We start from the raw sequence: 22,704 nt of genomic DNA on the forward strand, positions 1-22,704 counted from the left end.
AGGGTAAGATTCTGGCATGGGTAGAGGATTGGCTGACTGGGAGATAAAGGGGTCTTTCTCAAGGTGGCAGCCGGTGACTGGTGTTCCTCGGGGTCGGTGCTGGGGCCACAACTTTTCACAATATACATTAACGATTCGGAGGAAAGAGCTGAAGGCGCAGTTGCTAAGTTTGCAGGTGATACAAAGATAGATAGAGGGACAGGTAGTAATGAGGAAGCAGGGGGGCTGCAGAAGGACTTGGGCAGGTTAGGAGAGTGGACAAAGAAGTGGCAGATGGAATACAATGTGGAAAAGTGTGAGGTTCTGCAGTTTGGAAGGAGGAATGGAGACACAGACTGTGTTCTAAATGGGGAAATGCTTAGGAAATCAGGAACACAAAGGGACTTGTGAGTCATTCTTCAAGATTCTCTTAAGGTTAACTCAGTTAGGAAGGCAAATGTAAGGTTAGCATTCATGTCGAGAAGGCTAGAATGGCAGGGATGTACTTCTGGGGCTGTATAAGGTTCTGGTCAGACCCCATTTGGAATATTGTGAGCAGTTTTGGGTCCCACATCTAAGGAAGGATGTGCTGGCCGTGGAAGGTTCATAAGACTGATCCCTGGAATGACATATGAGAAATGGTTGAGGACTCTGGGTCTGTACTCACTGGAACTTAGAAGGGTAGGGGGGATCTTATTGAAACTTACAGGATACTGTCAGGCCTGGGTAGAGTGGACATGGAGAAGATGTTGTCCAAGTCCTTCTGCAGCCCCCCTGCTTCCTCAATACTACCTGTCCCTCTGCATATCTTTGTATCACCTGCAAGTGGGACATCCGGTGGGAGTGGGAAATCCGGTGGGAGTGGGAAATCCGGTGGGAGTGGGACATCCGGTGGGAGTGGGAAATCCGGTGGGAGTGGGAAATCCGGTGGGAGTGGGAAATCCGGTGGGAATGGGAGAATTCCACCGGCTGTTTATATCCCCTCGTGTGTACAAGTCCATTTTAATCTCCCAGTGCCTGGGAATGACGCAGTGGCAATCCAACTGACCTTCTCATTCACACAACAGCAATAATGTTGCAGATGCTGGGAACCTGAGATAAAAACCAACAATGCTGGACACACTCAGTGGGCTTGGCTTGACTGCGTGGAGGGAGAGAAACAGAGTTAATGTTTCAGGTCAGGTGGAATGACCATGCTAAATCACCGCTTAGTGTCAGGGGAACTAGCTAGGGTAAATGCATGGGTTGTGGGGATAGGGTCTAAATGGAATTGTGGTTGTTGTAGACTCGATGGGCTGAGTGGTCTCCTTCTGCAGTGTCGGGTTCTATGATACTTCTTCATCCCATCCACTTACACCCTCCCCCCCCACAATCTCTACTGCTGTATCCCTCCTCTATCCCCCCACCCTTACAAACTCTGTGCTTTCTTCCAATTGTCAATCCCCTACTTGTTCCTCTTCACCCTCGATGGCTTTTTTGGACACTGAGCTTTTGGAATTCCCTCCCTAAACCTCTCCCCCTCTCAGTCTCGTGCTCTCTCTCTCTCTCTCTTTCCAGCCCTAATAGCCACTCCTCAAAACTGACCACTCTGACAAACTTTGGCCCTTCGTGTCTGACACATCTTGATGGAACTGGATGTCACATTCTGTCCGATTCCATTCCTCCGATGGACCACTTTGCAGGGTGAAAGTCACTAGATAAATACAGGCTGTTGTACGCATGTGATTACTCTGGTCACAGGATACTCTGGGCTAATATTAAATTTACACGGTCAGTGTGAATATCTGATGTGTGAATATTTTGCGCTGCGATTATTTGCAAATAGGGACAGGTCTCGGGGGGGGCTTTTTGGGATGGGATTAACCTGTTCCCTAGGCAGGGACAAATAACATGTTTAATTTAGTGAGGAATGTCTTGTGGTTAAGGTAAAAATCTAGAATAGGCAGTTCCTTACTGAGATGAATAGATACATTTTTCTTTCTGATATATCTTCAAAGAAAAAATGTTTGTCGTTCCCCCCCCCAAGCACAGTGGAGGTGGTGGCCTCGTGGTATTATCACTAGACTATTAATCCAGAAACTCAGCTAATGTTCTGGGGACCCAGGTTCGAATCCCACCATGGCAGACAGTGGAATTCCGGTCCAAAGAAGTGTAGGTCAGGTTGATTGGCCATGCTAAAATTGCCCCTTAGTGTCCTGAGATGTGTAGGTTAGAGGGATTAGCGGGTAAATATGTAGGGATATGGGGGTAGGGCCTGGGTGGGATTGTGGTCGGTGCAGACTCGATGGGCCAAATGGCCTCTTTCTACACTGTAGGGTTTCTATGATATGGGGAAAATATGCAAACTTCATGCAGGCATTGACCAGGAATTGAACCCGGGTCCCTCGTGCTGTGAGGCATCAGTGCTAACCATTGTGCCACCCCTTTTATTGAATTTGAATTCAATAAAAAAAAATCTGGAGTTAAGAATATGCTGATGACGTGAAACCCTTGTCGATTGTTGGAAAAACCCATTTGGTTTACTAGTGTCCTTTGCGGAGGGAAATCTTACCTAAGTCTGGCCTACGTGTGACTTGAGATACGTTTCTTAAAAATGTTCTTTCTTTCTGATACATCTTCAAAGGAAAATGTTTGCCATTTTCCCCCCAGCAAGCACAGGGGAGGCAATGCTCTCGTGGTATTATTGCTGGACCATGCAGTTGATGCTCAGCTGCTCTCTGAACAAGGGCAACTGGGGGTGGGCAGTAAATGCTGGCCCCCCCCCCCACCAGCGACGCCCAAGTCCCACGAATGAATAAAAGAAAGGATTTATCAGTAATCGGATAGGTCAAGCAGGTTTATCTAGCCGCGAGTTTAATCAGGGCAGTGTTCCAGCTTTATGTTATTATCCTAATCCCAAAAAGCTACAGTGAAGTATCTAATTATTATAAATCTATTGTTTGTTCATGTTGCCTGGATACTGAACCATTTGATAAATGAGTCTAACAGTTTATAGTTAAGTTAGCCCAGCAGCTCGCAGTTAAATTATAGTTTAAGTTTATAGTTTAAGGCATGTGCCAGGAGATCCTGGCGTGTCCGCTACTGGAGGCATAGAAAGATCCCATCGTTGTTCACATTCTTCTGGCTTTCCCAGTCAAATGGAAGAGAGCAGAAGTCATCAAAAAACATACAGGAACTTAAGGCTTAGGAGCAGAAGTAGGCCAATTGAGCCTTGGAACCTGCTCCACCATTCTGTAAAGCATAAAGTTTATTTATTATTAGTCACAAGTAGGTTTACATTAACACTGCAATGAAGCTACTGTGAAAATCCCCGAGTCACCACGCCGGTGCCGGAGTGGGGATTTTCACAGTAACTTCATTGCATGCTCCTTCATCAGGCACTCACCCGATAAAGCAGCAGTGCTCCGAACGCTCGGGATCCCAAATAAACCTGTTGGACTTTAATCTATTGTTGTGAGACTTCTTACTAAACCTACTTGTGACTAATAAATAGACTTTAAAATAAAAGGGACTTCTAGCCAGATGGCCCGGCAACAATGGAAAATAACCCAAAGCTGCTTAATTGCAGAGAACATGATTTAAAAAATACATTTCTTCAAGGTACCCTAACGTCACAGGTATACCACACAGTACCATATATACTGTGCATATACCATATGTACAACATAGGTTCAATGCTGGGCTTGCAAGTAACACTGAGCTTCCATGAAAAAATATACTGGCCTTACATCGGCTCCCTGTGAGGCTATTACAGGGAGTACCCCATCCTCCACATCACCATCCCTTCCCTCTTAAAAGCAGTGGATGGAGGCTGTCGCCTTTACTAAGCTCCTTGAAGATCCCCAGCCAAGACTGTGGGTGATGGCTAACCACTGATTGACACAGAAAGGTAGATGCTATAGAATGTTATAGCGAGCATTTTCCTATTTGAATGTATGTATACTGATGGCTTTCGTGGGTGTGAGCATGTGTGAGTGACTCAGTGGGCTTTTGTGAGCTTAGTCTTGTCACTAGGGACCTGTGTAACTCGCTGCCTCCGCTTCTGAGTCCGTGCTGGACTGTATTTCGATATCTTGATAAGTAAAAAAGGATTGAACATCACAAGGCATTCGACAAAAGAATCAGAGGTGTGCGGGTTAGGTGGATTGGACATGGTAAATTGCCCCTTAGTGTGTATGTTAGAGGGATTAGCAGGGGGTTACGGGGATAAGGCCTGCATGGGATTGTTGTCAGGAGCAGACCTGATGGGCTGAATGGCCTCCTTCTACTCTGTAGGGATCCTATGATTCTATGACAACCTTTCCGTGACCAAGTTATCTCGGGTGGCAGCGCTGACTTTTAGTTGATCTAATCCTGCAGCAGGCAAATTGGTTCACAAATTCAGCTGAATAAAAAGTGAGGGATTTCTCCACTGGGGGGGCGGTCTTGTGCCGGGTGAGTTGTGCTGCTCCTTGTTGCCGCGTCTTTGTTGAGGTTGCAATTCCGTTCTGCAAACGGTGATTCTTCTCCCTGTGACGGAAGTAACGTTGACATTTAACATATCTAAACCTCACGCATCAAAGCATCCAACAACATCGTACATTTGTATGGTGCCTTCAGTGTATCGAAATGTCCCAAGGTGCTTCACTGGAGCGTTATAAGATGAATGCGAGGTGTTGCCTCGTAGAATCCCTACAGTGCAGAAGGAGGCCATTCAGCCCATTGCATTTGCAAAAAAAAATGTTATTTATTAGTCATAAGTAGGTTTACATTAACGCTGCAATGAAGTTACTGTGAAAACCCCCTAGTCGCCGCACTCCGGCGCCTGTTTGGGTACACTGAGGGGGAATTTAGTATGGCCAGTGCATCTAACCAGCACATCTTTGGACTGTGGGAGGAAACCAGAGCACCCAGAGGAAACCCACGCAGATACAAGGAGAATGAGCAAACTCCCTCCACAGTCACCCAAGCCAGGATTCGAACCCAGGTCCCTGGAGCTGTGAGGCAGCAGTGCTAACCACTGTGCCACCATGCCAACCACCATACTTGGGTTAAGACAAACCAGAGCAGGACTTACACAGTTAATGTTAGGGCCCTGGGGAGTGTTACGAACAGAGAGACCTAAGGGTGTAACTACATTGCTCCTTGAAGGTGGTGTCACAGGTAGACAGGGTGGTGAAGAAGGCATTTGGTACACTTGCCTTCATCGGTCAGAGTATTGAGTACAGGAGTTGGGACATTATGTTACAATGGGACAAAACATTGGTAAGGCTACGTTTGGGGTACTGTGTACCCTGCTGTTGGAAGGATGTTATTAAACTGGAAAGGGTGCAAAAAAGATAGACAGGGATGTTACCGGGACTAGAAAGTTTGAATTATAAGGAGAGGCTGGATAGGCTGGGACATTTCTCCCTGCAGCTTACAGGGATGAGAGGTGACCATATAGAGGTTTATAAAATCATGAGGGGCATTGATAAGGTGAAGAGCCAAGGTCTTTTCCCCAATATGGGAGTCCAAACTAGAGGGCATTGGTTTAAGGTGAGAGGGGAAAGAGATCTGAAGGACAACATTTTCACACAGAGGGTGGTATGTATGTGGAATGAGCTGCCAGAGAAAACAGTAGAGGCAGGTACAATTACAATATTTAAGACATTTGGACAGGGACATGGATAGGAGAGATTTGGAGGGATATGGGCCAAACACAGGCAAATGGGACTAGTTCAGTTTAGGAAACCTGATCGGCATGTACGAGTTGGGCCGAAGGGCCTGTTTCTGTGCTGTATATCTCGATGATTCTATAAAATGTGACACAGAGACACAAAAGGAGATACAGAATCTCTACAGCGCAAAAGGAGGCTATTTGGCTCATCAAGTCTGCACCGAGGACAATCCCACCCAGGCTACAACCCTGCTCAGTTCCCTGCTAACCTATTACATCCAGGGACACTAAGGAGCAATTTTAGCATGTCCATTCAACCTAACCCACACATCTTTGGACTGTGGGAGGAAACCCACGCAGACACGGGGAGAACGTGCAGACTCCGCATAGACAGTGACCCAAGCCAGGAATCGAACCCAGGTCCCTGGCACGCTGAGGCAGCCGTGCTAACCACTGTGTCACTGTGCCATCCCATCTGATGCAGCCATGGTTAAAGATCTCACTCGAAGGACGGCACCTCTGACAATGCAGCACTCTCTCGGTCCTGCCCTGATGTAAACACTTGCTGCTGGCACCATGCTGTGCCACAGCTTATGACACTTTGACTTCACTGGGCATGGGTTATCGCCTTGGCACCTCCAATCCAACCCAGACTGATGAGATGGAGGTTTCATCTGTCTGGGGATCATAAATGCAAAATGCTGGAATCGGAAACAAAAGGAAAGAATGCTGGAAAAACTCAGGAGGTCTGATAGCATCTGTGGGAAGAGAACAGAGCCAACGTTTCAACTCTGGAGGACTCTTTGTCAGAGCGAAAGACAAGGAAATTAAGACTGGATTTATACTGTGGCGGGGGGGGCATTGACAAAAAGACAAATGGAAAAGTAAAGGCTAGGAATGGTGCTGATAACATCCATTAAGAGATCGGAATGTGCAAGTGGAAGAACAAAGGTGCAGAGTGTAGGGACGTGGTAGCTGGGGAGGGGGGAAACAAGATGGGAAGCGAAACTGTGAAAGTGGAAAATGAAAATAAGAATATAAAGTAATAAAAATAGCCATTGGCAGCCACTCAGTCTTTTGGGAGTAATGAGTGAGGAAAAACTGATTACCTAAAATTGATATGGAATCCAAGAAGAAACAGGGCGGAGCTTGGTAGGGAGTGCCCTTCTGAAGCTGGTACTGAGGCACAGTGTCGGGGCTAACTATAGGGAACTTTACTCTGCACCGAGTTAATCTGTGGAGTGTTTTAGAGTTGGCGGCAGTGATATTGGCACTGGACCAGTTTCCAGGGTAATGATCTGGGGACCCAGGTGAAATCTGCATTCAAGAAAAACCTGGAAGTACAAATGTAATGGTGACCATCTGGAAGGAAATCTGCCATCCTCACCCGATCCACAAGGTGGTTAGAGTCTTAAAAATGGCCTAGCGAGCCACTCAGTTCAAGGGGCAATTAGGGATGGGCAACAAATATTGACCCAGCCGGCGATGCCCGCATTCCATGAAAAAGTAAATAAAACCCTGATGTGAGAGCGTGTCGGGTACGATCGCTGTGTTGTGATGGGTTGGGAGAATTTTCTTAAGTCTTCAGAGGCAGAAGTCCCTTTATTTACAATTCCAACAGTGGTACACAGAGTGCTCGCAGTCAGCAGTCTACCTCCGGGAGTTCCAGAGGAACTGACACGCTGGTTACATACAAGGAAAAGACTCCCTGATTGGCCCTTCAATTGTCTCCTTAAGCAGGGAGTTCATATTCCAACAGGCCAACCTCAGTGGCTTGATTGAGGTCATTACGAGGATAATCGAGAGCAAGTAAGGAAATCTTTTCTCCCCCCCACCCGAATAAACAAAATCAAATTAACTTAGGGATAACTCAAAAGAGGCAGCTCCCTAAAAGGCAGGGAACCGCCCGAAACAAAAAACAAAGCCGAAAGGGAACTTAAAACATCAAATTAAAAATGTGATCAAAGGGGTCAACAATACACCCCAGTCCCTGCGGTGCCCAGCGGGCACGGAAAGCATCAGCAGTGCCCTCGGACGCCGCATGCTCCCTTTCCAAGGACGCCCAACCGTGAATATAGCCGCGATAGAGGGGCAGACTGTCAGGTTGGATGACCCCCCCTCGATTGCCCGCTGCCTGGACCTGTGGATGGAACGCCTTGCCAGGCCCAGGAGCAGGTTTACAAGGAGGTCCTCTTCCTTCCCCCCCCGCTCCCGCCTCCACACCGGGTGCCTGTGGATCAGGAGCATGGGGCTGAAGTGCAAACAAAACTTCAACAAAAGGTTTTTTTAGAAAACTGAAAAGATTGCACAGCCTACAGCACATAGACATGGTCCACAGATTCCACAAGGGCAAAAGAATAATTAGGAATAGGCAATAAATGCTGGCCAACAACTAAAACAACAGGGAGTTCTTGATACCTGAGATGAAAGGCCACTTACGATGGTGGGGGAGTGGTAACGTCACTGGACTAGTAACCAGGAGGCCCAGACTAATGGTGGGTTCAAATCCCACCAATATACCTGGAATATTTGGGACTTAGTAAACGACCAAGATTGTCCTGCAGGGAGGGAAATCTGCCGTTCTTACCTGGTCTGGCCTACATGTGATTCCAGCGCCACAGCAATGTGGTTGACTCTTAAATGCCCTCTGAAATGGCCTAGTGAGCCACTCAGTACAAGGGGCAATTAGGGATGGGCAATAAATGCAGGCCCAACCAGCAGTGGCCACATTCCATGAAAGAATATATAAAGGGTTGATTCAGAAAGAATATTCCTGATGGTGGGGTGGGGTGGGGTGGGGTGGGGTGGGGAGGGGAGGGGAGGGGAGGGGGGAAGTCCCGAACTAGGGGTCATAGTTTGAGGATAAGGACTGAGGTGAGGAGAAATTTCTTCACCCAGAGGGTGGTGAATGTGTGGAATTCACTACCACAGAAAGTAGTTGAGGCCAAAACGATGTGTGATTTTTAAGAAGAAATTAGATATAGGTCTGGGGCCTAAAGGGATCGAGGGATATGGGGGGGGAATCAGCTTATTGAATTTGATGATCAGCCATGATCATAATGAATGGCGGAGCAGGAGCTGGAAGGGCCAAATGGCCTACTCCTGTTTCTACTTTCTAAGGTAAGCCATTGATGCCGGAGTGTGTGGGGCACAATCACAGTGTTGTGGTGGGACGGGAAGTTCCCATCTCGGATCCCTGCAGGATCACCAGGATGGAGAGTCCAGGTTTTACCGGAGCAGACGCGGTGTTGTCACCAGAGGGCGCTGCCACCCATTAGACTCCCATCGATTGAAATCAGCACAAACAACAGATAGAAAAAGAAACTTCCCCAAAGTAACCCTCTCCATAATGGGCCATCTTCCAGTGTCCTCAGATACATCAGGTCAAGTGCTTCGGGGCAGAGAGGGTTTATTATTATTCAGTGGATCACTGTGCTGTTGCTTTTCTCTTATAAAGATTTGGAAGGACGTACATTTCTCCAGCCCCTCAGGCGGGAGACTCCAGATATATTTTTCTTTCCTGGGGTGTCGTCTTCTCTGGCAAGGCCAGCATTTGTTACCCATCCCTTATTTCCCATGAGCTGATTAGCTTGTTAGGAGCGCTGCCTATAATCCTGGTTGGCCTGCTGTAGGAAGGATGTCATTAAACTGGAAAGGATGCAAAGAAGATATTCAGGGTTGTTACCGGCACAGGGAGGTTTGAATTAGAAGGAAAGGCTGAGTAGGCCTGGACCCTTTTCCCCTGGGGCTTAGCAGGAGGAGGGGTGATCTTATCGAGGTTTATAAAATCATAAGGGGCATTGATAAGGTGAGCAGGAAAAGTCTTTTCCTGAGGATAGGGGAGTCCAAACTAAAGAACAAAGAAAACTACAGCCCAGGAAAGGCCATTCGGCCCTCCAAGCCCGTGCTGATCATGGTGCCCTAACTAAACCGAAAAAAACCTTCCGATACTCGGTCCATATCCCTGTGTTCCCTCCCGATTCATGTACCCACCCAGATGCCTATTAAATGTTGCTCATGTGTTTGCTTCCATCACCTGCTCTGGCAGCACTCATCACTCTCTGAGTGAAAAGCTTTCCCCGCACATCAACTTTCCCCTTCGGACCTTGAATCTGCGCACCCCCACCACCACCACCACCACCACCCCTCCCCCGCCTCCCCCCCCTCCCTCCCCCCTCCCCCGCCTTGTAATTGACATTTCCAGCCTGAGGAAAGAGCTATCTACCCTGTCTGTGCCTCTCATAATTCTGTAGACCTCTATCAGGTCTCCCCCTCAGCCTCCCTCATTCCAGTGAAAACAATCCTAGTTTATTCAACTCTCCTCAAGGCCAACACCCTCGAGACCAGACAACATCCTGGTGAACTTTCTTTGCACTCTTTCCAAAGCTTCCACATGCTTCTGATAGTGTGGTGACCAGAACCGCACGCAATACTCCAAATGCGGCCTAACCAAGGTTTTATACAGCTGCAACATGATTTGCCAACTCTTGTACTCAGTGCCCCGGCTAATGAAGGCAAGTATGCCATAAGCCTTCTTAATCACCTTGGCCACTTTTAGAGAACTGTGGACGTGCACACCCACACCCCTCCGTATGTTAATGTTCCTAAGGGTTCTGCCATTTACAGTATAACTATAACAGCACAGTTGTTCGCTCTACTGCCTCACAGCTCCAGGGACCTGTCTTCAGTCACTGTCTGTGTGGAGTTTGCACACTCTCCCTGTGGTCTGCGTGAGTTTCCTCGGAGTGCTCTGGTTTCCTCCCACCTCCAAAAATGTGCGGGTTAGGTGCATTGGCCATTAAAGTTGCCCCTTAGTATCCCAGGATGCATAAGTTAAAGGTTTAGTGGGGTAAATATGTATGATTACAGGGATAGGATTGTTGTTGGTGCAGACACAATGGGCCGAATGGCCTCCTTCTGCACTGTAGGAATCCTATGATGATTCAAAATGCAGCACCTCGCATTCATCTTATATCACTCCCATGAAGCACCATGGGACATTTCGATACACTAAAGGCGCCATATAAATGTACTTCTGCACTGTAGGGTTTCTGTGTAACTAGAAGGCATAGGTTGAAGGTGAGAGGGGAGAGATTTAAAGGCAACCTGAGGGTCAACTTTTTCACACAGCGGGGGGTACGTATATGGAATGAGCTGCCAGAGGAGGTGGTAGAGGCGCGTACAATAGGGAATTTTCACAGTAACTTCATTGCAGTGTTAATTAAGGATTAAGGGTTATGGGGAGAGGGCGGGAAAGTGGAACTGAGCAGCGAGAGATCAGCCATGATCTTATTGAATGGCGGGGTAGGCTCGAGGGGCTGGATGGCCTACTCCTGCTCCTATTTCTTATGTTCTTATGTTCTTAATGTAAGCCTACTTGTGACTCTAATGAATAAACTTAAATTCCAATATTTAAAAGGCATTTGGACAGGTACATAGATGGGAAAGGTTTAGAGGGATATGGACCAAATGCAGGAAAATGGGACTAATTCAGGTTAGGAAACCAGTTGGGCTGATGGCTCTGTTTCTGTGCTGTATATCTCTATTACACTATATCAGGGGGCAGTTAAATGGTGGGTTTGGGGTGACACATAAAGGGTAATTAGTGAACCAGATGGGTTTTTTACAAAAATGAATGATTTGCCAAGGCCACCATTATTGAGGCCAGTTTTAATGTTCAGATTTATTCAATGAATCGTAATTCCCCGTGGTGAGATTTGAACTCATGTCATTTAAACCCATCTCCCCAGCGCATTAGGCTGTATGACTGGTCCAGTGACGTTATCACCAGCCCAGCATCTCCCCAAAATTGGTCACCTTTTTATGAAGCCACTGCTCCAGGCCATTAGCATCATTCTGCCCTTTTTTATTCATTTGAGGGACATGGGTGTCGCTAGTTGGCCAGCATTTATTGCCCATCTCCAGTTGTCCCTGGGAAGGTGGTGGTGCCTTCTTGAATCGCTGCAGTCCTTGTGCTGTGGGTTGACTCACAATGTCATTAGGAAGGGAATTCCAGGATTTTGACCCAGTAACTGCGAAGGAATGGTGATATATGAGTGGTTTGGAGGAGAACTTGCAGGTGGTGGTGTTCCCATTTATTCGTTACCCTTGTCCTTCTAGATAGAAGTGGGTTAGGAAGGTGCAGTCTAAGAATCTTTGGTGAATTGCTGCAGTGCATCTTGTAGATAGTACACACTGCTGCTACTGTTTGATAAAGGTGTGCTTGTTTAGGACTGATCTGGAGTTGCCAGCATTGGACTGGGGTAGGCACAGTAAAAGATCTCACAACACCAGGTTAAAGTCCCAACAGGTTTATTTGGAATCACGAGCTTTCAGAGCGTTGTTCCTTCATCAGGTGAGTGGAGAGGTAGATTTCACAAACACGGCACATGTAAACATAGACACAACTGCAAGATAATGGTTGGAATATGTGTCTTTTCAGGTAATCAAGTTTTTGCAGGTACTGACAATGCAAGTGGAGAGAGTGTTAGAGAGGTGTAAATTGTCTCAAGCCAGGATAGTTAGTAAGATTTTGCAAGCCCAGGCCAAATAGTGGGGGTTACAGGTAGTGTGACATGAACCCGGATCCCGGCTGAGGCCGTCCTCACGCGTACGAAACATGGCTATCGGTTTCTGCTCAGCGATTCTGCGTTGTGTGTTTTGAAGACCACCTTGGAGAACGCTTACCTGAAGATCGGACGCTGAATGCTCTTGAGATTTATTTATTAGTGTCACATTAGCATACAGTGAAAAGTATTGTGTCTTGCGAGCTATGCAGACAAAGCATACTGTTCACAGAGAAGGAAAGGAGAGAGTGCAGAATGTAGTGTTACAGTCATAGCTACAGTGTAGAGAAAGATCAACTTAATACGAGATAGGTCCATTTAGGGGTCTGACAGCAGCAGGGAAGAAACAGTTTTTGAGTTGGTTGGTATGTGACCTCAGACTTTTTCTCTACGGAAGAAGATGGAAGAGAGAATGTGTGGGGTGTGTGGGGTCCTTGATTATGCTGGCTGCTTTGCCGAGGCAATGGGAAGTGTAGACAGAGTCAATGGATGGGAGGCTGGTTTGAGTGATGGATTGGGCTACATTCACAACTTTTTGTAGTTCCTTGAGGTCTTGGGCAGAGTAGGAGCCATACCAAGCTGTGACATAACCAGGAAAAATGCTTTCTATGGTGCATCTGTAAAAGTTGGTGAGAGTCATAGCTGCCATGACAGTCATAGGACTGACCAACATAAGAAATAGGAGCAGGAGTAGGCCATCTAGCCCTTCGAGCCTGCCCCGCCATTCAATAAGATCATGGCTGATCTGGGTCATTGTCCTGTTGGGATCTCCCAACAGTCGGTGCATCCGGATTCCAGCCTAATTCAACCACATTTCGGTGACAGTAATGGTTAGAATGTGCCGGAAAGCCGTTGGATTGTTAATATTCACCCTGCTGATGCTGCAATGTAACTGAGGTAACAGGAACCTCTGCTGATTTTCTGTTCTTTCTCTTTAGAGATGAGTGGACCGGAGATGTGGTCAGCTCAGGACAGGGGCGAGAAGGAATGGGAAAGGCTGGAGCCAGGCCTTCAGGTGAGCAGTAGATGTTGATGCAAGAATTTATTGGCTGCTTTGTAAAACACGTCTACCGAATGTTCCCCACCCTGAGCTCTCCTGCATTGAAGGCGCAGTGAGCAATCCGGTGACCTCCACACGACAGTCCAAAACCTTTGGTTAACAGGCACGATGGAGCCGGTACAAAATGAGAAAGAAATAATCTGCATTTATATAGCACCTTTCATAGTCACAGGATGTCCCAAAGTGCTTCATATCCAATGACGTGCTTTGTGAAGTATAGTCACTGTTGTAATGTAGGAAACGGAACAGGGAATTTCTCAGTAACTTCATTGCAGTGTTAATGTAAGCCTACTTGCGACACTAATAAATTAACTTAAAAACTTTAGAATCATAGAAACCCTACAGTGCAGAAGGAGGCCATTCGGTCCATCAGGTCTACATCGATAACAACCTGAAAGCCTGACTGTTCGATTGGGCTTTTGGCCATCTGGCAGAATCTCCTTCTTATAGCTCAGTATTCCAGTTCCAAATCTCTTCCCGCACCAGCGGCATACTAAGGTAGGCTTTCGGAAGTTTCCATAGCTAGTAATTCCCAGAACAGGTCACTAGTCTATCACGGGGGGGGCTTATAGCTGGAGAGGCGCCACTCCACATCAAGCATGGCTGAGCAGGAGTCTCTCCCACTCTTCCCGCCAGCCATTGGCGCGTCTGGATGTTGACACACACCCTGTTTGGCTGTGTATGAACTCACCTTCCTTGGACATCAAGACCTGGGGTGGGACTTGAACCCGGAGCTTCTGGCTCAGAGGCAGAGACGCTAACCCACTGCGCCGTTGGACCTCAGCTTGGTATAAAGTTTGGTTTTGTGTACAAGTACCTCCATTTTTTAAATTATGTTAAAGGCACTATATAAATACCAGCTGCGGTTTGAGTTGTTGGTGCCTGATGCAATTGCCTGGCAACCCTTAATCTATTTCGCTTTATCCTTCAAAACAGCGCACGTCAAAACTAATCTCCATTGTGGAACCCTTGATGAATCTAACAAACTAAAATAGTTGGCTTGGCACAAAATCCCGAATAAATAGGGAAGAAACAGTAAGAAGAAAGGGTTTGCAAATAGTGTCAAACTGTTGCTACAAACCACTCTGCAGGATAAATGTTAGTGTAAGCTATTTACTGTGTGGGTGGTGTACCAGGTAAATACCACAAAATCACAACAATGCCTGAATATGGTAACTGTACCTCACACAATTACTGAAATATAAGTTTAAGTTTTATTTATTGGTGTCACAAGTTGGCTTACATTAACACTGCAATGAAGTTACTGTGAAAATCCCCCTAGTCGCCACGCTCTGGCGCCTGTTTGGGTACACTGAGGGAGAATTTACCATGGCCAATGCACCCTAACCAGCACGTCTTTCAGACTGTGGGAGGAAACCGGAGCACCCGGAGGAAACCCACGCAGACACGGGGCGAACGTACAGACTCTGCGCTGACAGTGACCCAAGCCGGGAATTGAACCCGGGCTCCTGGCACTGTGAAGCAGCAGTGCTAACCACTGTGACACTGTACCGCTCACGGAGTAATCAGGTCCCTGCACAAAAGCTGCAGAGAAAACTGAGCAGGGAGCTTAATCAGTTTAAATCCAGATTTATGAATCAACTACATCAATTTTGTGCTTATTGGCCAGCGCAGCAGTTACTGCTGGGTGCTTATCCCACCACAGACCCACATCATCACTGAGGCTGCTGATCTACATCTGTGTAGCAGTGTGCAACTCCAAGCCAGCCCCCAGACCCAATTACTGATCCTGTACCCACGCACTCTCCAGATTTTCCATTTCCAGTGTCTGGAGTCTGCACGTTCACCTGTCAACAGATTAGCATTTTCTTCTCACTCAAAGGGCCTGTGAGCAAGTTTCAGAAAGATAAGGTTTGCCTCAAAAATAAACTGCATTTACAAAAAATTGAAGTTTTAAAGGAGAAAGACTTGCTGAGCGAGAGAACAGTAAAGTCACAGCAATAAGTCATGTTAAAAAAAGTGATAAAAATAACCAGTGTGTGAGAGAATCAGTGTGTGTGGGTGAGTGAGTGTGTGAATGGTTGTGTGTATGTGTTGGGTTGTCTCCCAGGCCCCACTTCGGACACCCTCTCCCAGGCCCTGACTCAGACCCCCACTCCCGGGCCCCGGCTCAGACCCCCACTCCCGGGCCCCGGCTCGGGGCCACCTCTCCCGGGCCCCGGCTCGGGCCCCCTCTCCCAGGCCCTGACTCAGACCCCCTCTCCCAGGCCCCGGCTCAGGGCCCCACCTCCCGGGCCCCGGCTCAGGGCCCCCCCTCTCCCGGGCCCCGGCTCAGGGCCCCCTCTCCCGGGCCCCGGCTCGGGCCCATCTCCCAGGCCCCGGCTCGGGCCCCCCTCCCAGGCCCCGGCTCAGGGCCCCCCCTCCCCCGGGCCCCAGCTCGGAGCCCCCCCTCCCGGGCCCCGGCTCGGGGCCCCCCCTCCCGGGCCCCGGCTCGGGGCCCCCCTCTCCCGGGCCCCGGCTCGGGGCCCCCTCTCCCGGACCCCGGCTCGGGGCCCCCTCTCCCGGACCCCGGCTCGGGGCCCCCTCTCCCGGACCCCGGCTCGGGGCCCCCCTCCCGGACCCCGGCTCGGGGCCCCCCCTCCCGGGCCCCGGCTCGGGGCCCCCCTCTCCCGGGCCCCGGCTCGGGGCCCCCCCTCCCGGGCCCCGGCTCGGGGCCCCCTCTCCCGGGCCCCGGCTCGGGGCCCCCACTCCCGGGCCCCGGCTCGGGGCCCCCTCTCCCGGGCCCCGGCTCGGGGCCCCCTCTCCCGGGCCCCGGCTCGGGGCCCCCCCTCCCGGGCCCCGGCTCGGGGCCCCCCCTCCCGGGCCCCGGCTCGGGCCCCCTCTCCCGGACCCCGGCTCGGGGCCCCCTCTCCCGGGCCCCGGCTCGGGCCCATCTCCCAGGCCCCGGCTCGGGCCCCCTCTCCCAGGCCCCGGCTCGGGCCCCCTCTCCCAGGCCCCGGCTCGGGCCCCCTCTCCCAGTCCCCGGCTCGGGGCCCCCCACCTCCCAGTCCCCGGCTCGGGGCCCCCCACCTCCCGGGCCCCGGCTCGGGGCCCCCTCTCCCGGGCCCCGGCTCGGGCCCATCTCCCGGGCCCCGGCTCGGGGCCCCCCCTCCCAGGCCCCGGCTCAGGCCCCCCCTCCCGGGCCCCGACCATGTGGCTCTGTGTCGTGCTTTTTGTGATAAGTCCCTTGCTAAGCTTAATGGGAAATGTTGCTACATTAAAGGCGCTATATGAATGCAAGATGTTTTTGGGTGTCTGAAGTAGGGAATCAGACATGAAATTGAGCTGAGTTACTGACCTCTCCCAGGGTGAAGGTAATATCTGCTTCAGGTGTGTTATAAACCCCTCAGTCTGGGAGATCCACAGGGTTATGTTGCTCAGTTCCTCGTTCAGCTTGCAGCAAGTTCAGTGTTGCTGCAGACTGGCTGGGCCAGAGTTTGGAAACTTAATTTAAGGATTTAAATCCCTCTTTTGATAGTTTAAAGGTTCTAACTGCACTTGCCACCTTTTCTGGTCAAATTGTCGAGAGGAGCTGTGGGCCGTTATCTCTTTAATGACCGTGGTTTAGTGTGAAACAGGAGGTCCAATTTAGGGTCAGAAGGTGTAATTGACAATCTGTGCTCAGGTTACAGGAACGAGACCCCCAGATTCTCAACAGGCATCACGTTAACAGCATGGATACCCCATCCTCCCTCTTACTCTGCCTGTGTGGAATCTGCACCTTCTCCCCATGTCTGTGTGGGTTTCCCCTGCGTGCTCCGGTTTCCTCCCACACACCAAAGCTGTGTGGGTTAGGTGGATTGGCCATGCTAGATTGACTCTTAGTGTCAGGGGGATTAGCAGGGTAAAGACATGGTGTTACGGGGATAGGGTCTGGGTGGGATTGTTGTTGGTGCAAGCTCAATGGGCCAAATGGCCTCCTTCTGCACTGTCAGGATTTTCCAGTACCCTGTGGAATCATCTATATGTTTAAGAGGAGGTGGTGGCGTAGTAGTATTGTCGCTGGACTAGTAATCCAGGGACTCTCAGCAATTCTCTGGGGACCCGGGTTCGAATCCCACTACGGCAGATGATGAAATTTGAGTTCAATAAAAATCTGGAATTAAAAGTCTAACGATGACCATGAAGCCATTGCTGATTGTTGGAAAAACCCCTCTGGTTCACTAATGTTCTTTAGGGAAGGAAATCTGCTGCCCTTACCTGGTTTGGCCTACATGTGATTCCAGAACCACAGCAATGTGGTTGACTCTGAAATATTCTCAGGGATGGGCAATAAATGCTGACCCAGACAGTGGGGATCATATCCCATGTACAAATATAAAATTCTGGATTGCTGCAAGCCCGCATAGCTTCCAGGGAACCTCGCACCCCGTCTGGTCTTACTTTCCATTGAGCTCCTGTTGGAGTCACATTGGGCCGGATATAAAATCATATTCCACCCTATCCTATGGGGTCTCTTGGCCAGTGAGACAGGTTTGTCCTTGGTTTAGCTCCTCTCCCCTGTTTTTGCTTCACCTTTGGTGGTTATGCATTTAGCTGCCTGGGCTCCAAGTTCTGTAACCCTCTCCCTATCCCTCTCCGCCTCGCTTTCCTCCTCAAAGACCCTCCTTAAAACCTGCCTCATTGACCAAGCTTTTGGTCATCTGAACCAACATCTGCTCATGTGGCTCAATGTCAGAGTGGCGTAACGGTATTGCCACTGGACTAGCAATTCTGAGACCCAGGATAACGCTCTGGGGACCCCGGTTCGAATCCCACCACGGCAGATGGTGAAATTTGAATTCAATAAAAATCTGGAATTAAAAGTGTAATGATGGCCTTGAAACCATGATCGATTGTCTTAAAATCATAGAATCTACAGTGCAGAAGGAGGCCATTTGACCCATTGTGCCTGCACTCCCACCCAGGTCCTGTCCTAGCCCCCTAACCCCACATATTTACTCTCCCAATCCCCTGACAGCGAGGGGCAATTTATCAACCTAACCCGCACATCTTTGGACTGTGGAAGAAAACTGGAGCACCCGGAGGAAACCCACGCAGACATGGGGAGAACGTGCAAACTCCACACAGACAGTGACTTGAGGCCAGAATTGAACTCAGGTCCCTGGCGCTGTGAAGCAACAGTGCCAACCACTGTGCCAAAAAAACCCATCTGGTTTTTAGGGAAGGAAATCTGCCATCCTTACCCGACCTGCATTTGACTCCAGAGCCACAGCAATGTTTGTCATTTTCATAAATGACCTGGATGAGGAAGTGGAGGGATGGGTTAGTAAGTTCGCCGACGATACGAAGGTTGGTGGTGTTGTGGATAATCTGGAGGGATGTAAGAAGTTGCAGCGGGACATAGATAGGATGCAAGACTGGGCGGAGAAGTGGCAGGTGGACTTCAGTGCAGATAAATGTGTAGTGGTCCATTTTGGCAGGACCAACGGGATGCAGGAGTACAATATCAAGGGCAGGAGTCTTAGCTGGGTTGAACAGCAGAAGGATCTTGGGGTCCGGGTCCATAGGACTCTTAAATCAGCCTCACAGGTGGAGGATGTGGTCAAGAAGGCGTATGGTGTACTGGCCTTCATTAATCGAGGGATTGAGTTTAGGAGTCGGGAGGTAATGCTGCAACTTTATAAGACCCTTGTCAGAGCCCACTTGGAGTACTGTGCGCAGTTCTGGTCGCCTCACTACAGGAAGGATGTGGAAGCTATTGAGAGGGTGCAGAGGAGATTTACAATGATGTTGCCTGGATTGGGAGGCATGCCTTATGAAGATAGGTTGAGGGAGCTAAGTCTCTTCTCCCTGGAGAGACGAAGGTTGAGAGGCGACCTGATAGAGGTTTATAAAATGTTGAGAGGAATAGATAGGGTGGATTCTCAGAGGCTATTTCCCAGGGCTGAAATGGTCACTACGAGAGGACACAGGTCTAAGGTGCTGGGAAGCGAGTACAGAGGAGATGATAGGGGTAAGTTTTTCACTCAGAGGGTGGTGAGTGAGTGGAACCGGCTGCCGTCGGTAGTAGTAGAGGCGAACTCACTGGGGTCTTTTAAGAGACTTCTGGATGAGTATTAGGGGAACTAATGGGATTGGGAGTTATAGATAGTTCTATGGCTTGGTAGGTATAGATGTGATCGGCGCAACTTGTGGGCCGAAGGGCCTGTTTGTGCTATGTTAACATGGTTGACTCTTTAATGCCCTCTGAAATGGCCGAGGAAGCCACTCAGTTCAAGAGGCAATTAGGGATGGGCAATAAATGTTGGCCCAACCAGCAACACTCACATCCAGTAGACAAATTAAAAAAATGTTCACGTGAAGCACCTTGGGATGGTTCATTCTTTGATAGGTGCTATATAAATGTGGCTTGTTGCTGTTGCCCTTTCCAGCCTCAATGCTTCCAGCACTGTGGACCTTGACCCTTGACCCCAGCATCTTTACTGAATGGACAGTATCCTGAACCAGGATTCTGAGACAAAATAGAGTCTTCCTCTTAGCAGAAATAAAGGGATAAGTCTCCAAACATTCTGCCGACCTTGAATAGAACATCCTTGTCTCTGATCACAATCTCCGATTCCCTTTCAATTCTCCTACTCACATTGCCATAGTAACCAAAAGCTTCTGATCCAGCTACGGAGAAACCACTCCCTCATCTCAGGCGTTTTGTGAATGGTTTATGGGAGTTTCCAAGAGCAATGACTTGGGATGGGCTCCTCCCGGTTAGATTGGAGGGTGGGAACAACACAATTCTGGACGACTCATCAAATAATTTACTGCTTCCAACTGTCCCACCCAGTCAAACATCTGGAATGTATTTTTTATGCCCTGATTAATTCTTTACCGCTACTGGCAGCGTTCTGGATTTTAATCTTCAATTTTGGGAGATTCCAGGGCAATCCTGGAGAGTTGGCACCCCTGAGTCAGTCAGAGGTTACATAGCCTTAAATATCGAAGCCATTCGCATCAGGGGTGAACAGCTCTTACAGTCAGAAACAGGGGCATTTATAACGGGGTACAAAGAAACGGCCAAGGAACCAAATTCGTACTTTGCTTCTGTCTTCACAAAGGAAGGCATGAATAATTAACCGGAAGTTCTGAGAAACACAAGCTTTAGTCAGGGGTTGAAGGAAATCAATGTTAATAGGGACATTGTTATGGTTAGTAAGTTTGCAGATGACACTAAGATTGGTGGCATATTGGACAACAAAGAAAGTTATGACCAATTGCAACGGGATCATGATTGGGCCATTGGACTGACGAGTGGCAGATGGAGTTTAATTTAGACAAATGCGACGTGATGCATTTTGGTAGATTGAACCGGGGCAGGACTTACTCAGTTAATGGTAGGGCGTTGAGGAGAGTTACAGAACAAAGAGATCAATGGGTACGTTTTCATAGCTCCTTGAAAGTAGTGAAAAATGTATTCGGCATGCTTGGTTTCATCGGTCAGAACATTGAATACAGGAGTTGCGACGTCTTGTTGAAGTTGTACAAGACGTTGGTAAGGCCACACTTGGAATACTGTGTGCAATTCTGGTTACCCTATTGTAGAAAGGATATTATTAAACTAGAAAGAATGCAGAAAAGATTTACTAGGATGCTACCGGGACTTGATTGATTGAGTTATAAGGAGAGGCTGGATAGACTGGGACTTTTTTCTCTGGAGCGCAGAAGGCTGAAGGGTGATCTTATAGAGATCTATAAAATAATGAGGAGCACAGATCAGCTAGACAGTCAATATCTTCTCCCAATGGTAGGGGAGTCTAAAACTAGAGGGCATAGGTTTAAGGGGAGAGGGGAGAGATACAAAAGCGTCCAGAGGGGCAATTTTTTCACATAGAGGGTGGTGAGTGTCTGGAACAAGCTGCCAGAGGTAATAGTAAACGTGGGTACAATTTTGTCTTTTAAAAAGCATTTAGATAGTTACATGGGTATGATGGGTGTAGAGGGATATGGGCCAAATGCGGGCAATTGGGATTAGCTTAGGGGTTTTAAAAAATGGGCAGCACAGACAAGTTGGGCCAAAGGGCCTGTTTCCATGCTGTAAACATCTATGACTCTATAAGTCAAAACGTGCAAACTTCACACAGACAGTGACCCAAGCTGGGAATCGAACCCGGGTCCCTGGCACTGTGAGGCTGCAGTGCTAACCATTGTGCCACCATGCCACCACTTTCAAAAATCCTTCATGTAACTTGGGGACATCCTGAGGCTGTGGTGGGTGCTGTATAAATGCAAATCCTTTCTGTCTGTGGGGCCGGGAGCTGGTCCATTTGATGTCTGCGTGCGGTGACATTGGAATCAGGGATCTGTGATATGGAACATCCATCCATTCTCATACTGCTGCAGCGCCATTCATCAGCAGGTACTCAGCTGATCACTGCATTGCCCTGTCCCTGACATCATCCAGCCCCGTCTCACTCCTGTTAGTATTTTAAGAGGCACCATTCAGCTAACTGCAGCATTCTCAACTGCCCCGTGGCTGACAAACTGGCCCATCTGCTGCTTTCATTCTTCATCGACCTGTTCAGTAATGTGATAGGATTGCACAAATAGAACCTGCCTGGGTCACAACCTGATGGCCTCCAGCTTTACTCCCAAAATGGAAGATAGCAAGTGGCATTCACGTCAACCCTTAGAGCCCAAATTACACTGAAAGTCTCCAGAGCCACCTATTAACCAGAGCGGACAAATTCAAATTTTGAGAGTGTTTCCCGCTGCTTGCTTGCACTTTATATTTGGACCAAAGGGATGGATAGGGTAGAGGTACAGAAATTCTTCCCGCTTAGAAAGGACAGCAGGACTAGATGGCACAGCCTCAAGATAAGGAGTAGGGGGGTGCAGTTTAGATCAGAGTTGAGGAGGAACTTCTTCACTCAAAGGGTGGTGAATCTCTGGAATTCTCTGCCCGTTGAAGTGTTGGAGGCTACCTCGCTAAATATATTTAAGTCACGGGTAGATAGGTTTTTGACAGACAAGGGGATTAAGGGTTATGGGGAGAAAGCGGGAAAGTGGAACTGAGCCACGACAGATCAGCCATGATCTTATTGAATGGCGGGGCAGGCTCGAAGGGCTAGATGGCCTACTCCTGCTCCTATTTCTTATGTTCAATGTTGAGGCGGTATTAGAGGAAACAGGCCCTTCAGCCCAACTTGTCCATGCTGCCCTCTTTTCAAACCACTAAGCTAGTCCCAATTGCCCGCGTTTGGCTCATATCTCTCTATACCCATCATACCCATGTAACTAAATGCTTTTTAAAAGGCAAAATTGTACCGCCTTTACTACTACCTCTGGCAGCTTGTTCCAGACACTCACCATCGTCTGTGTGAAAAATTACCCCTCTGCACTCTTTTGTATCTCTCCCCTCCCACCTCAAACCTATGCCCTCTAGTTTTAGACTCCCCTACCTTTGGGAAAAGATATTGACTATCTTATAGATATCTATAAGATATTATAGGGGAATCTTATAGAGACTT

The 22,704-nt window shown here is 48.7% G+C and overlaps 1 protein-coding gene across 1 annotated transcript in view; it reads left to right on the forward strand.

The window, feature by feature from the left end:
- Window positions 1–22,704, forward strand: part of LOC145358415 (adenylate kinase isoenzyme 1-like) — a 150,814-nt gene that overhangs the window by 62,266 nt on the left and 65,844 nt on the right. The window contains exon 8 of the mRNA XM_080212466.1: window positions 13,122–13,198. Coding sequence (XP_080068592.1) covers window positions 13,122–13,198 — 77 coding nt within the window. The remainder of the gene's footprint in view (window positions 1–13,121; window positions 13,199–22,704) is intronic.

This window comes from Carcharhinus amblyrhynchos, chromosome 25, assembly GCF_965287045.1.
Source record: "Carcharhinus amblyrhynchos chromosome 25, sCarAmb.v2.hapA, whole genome shotgun sequence".
Classification (NCBI taxonomy): domain Eukaryota; kingdom Metazoa; phylum Chordata; class Chondrichthyes; order Carcharhiniformes; family Carcharhinidae; genus Carcharhinus; species Carcharhinus amblyrhynchos.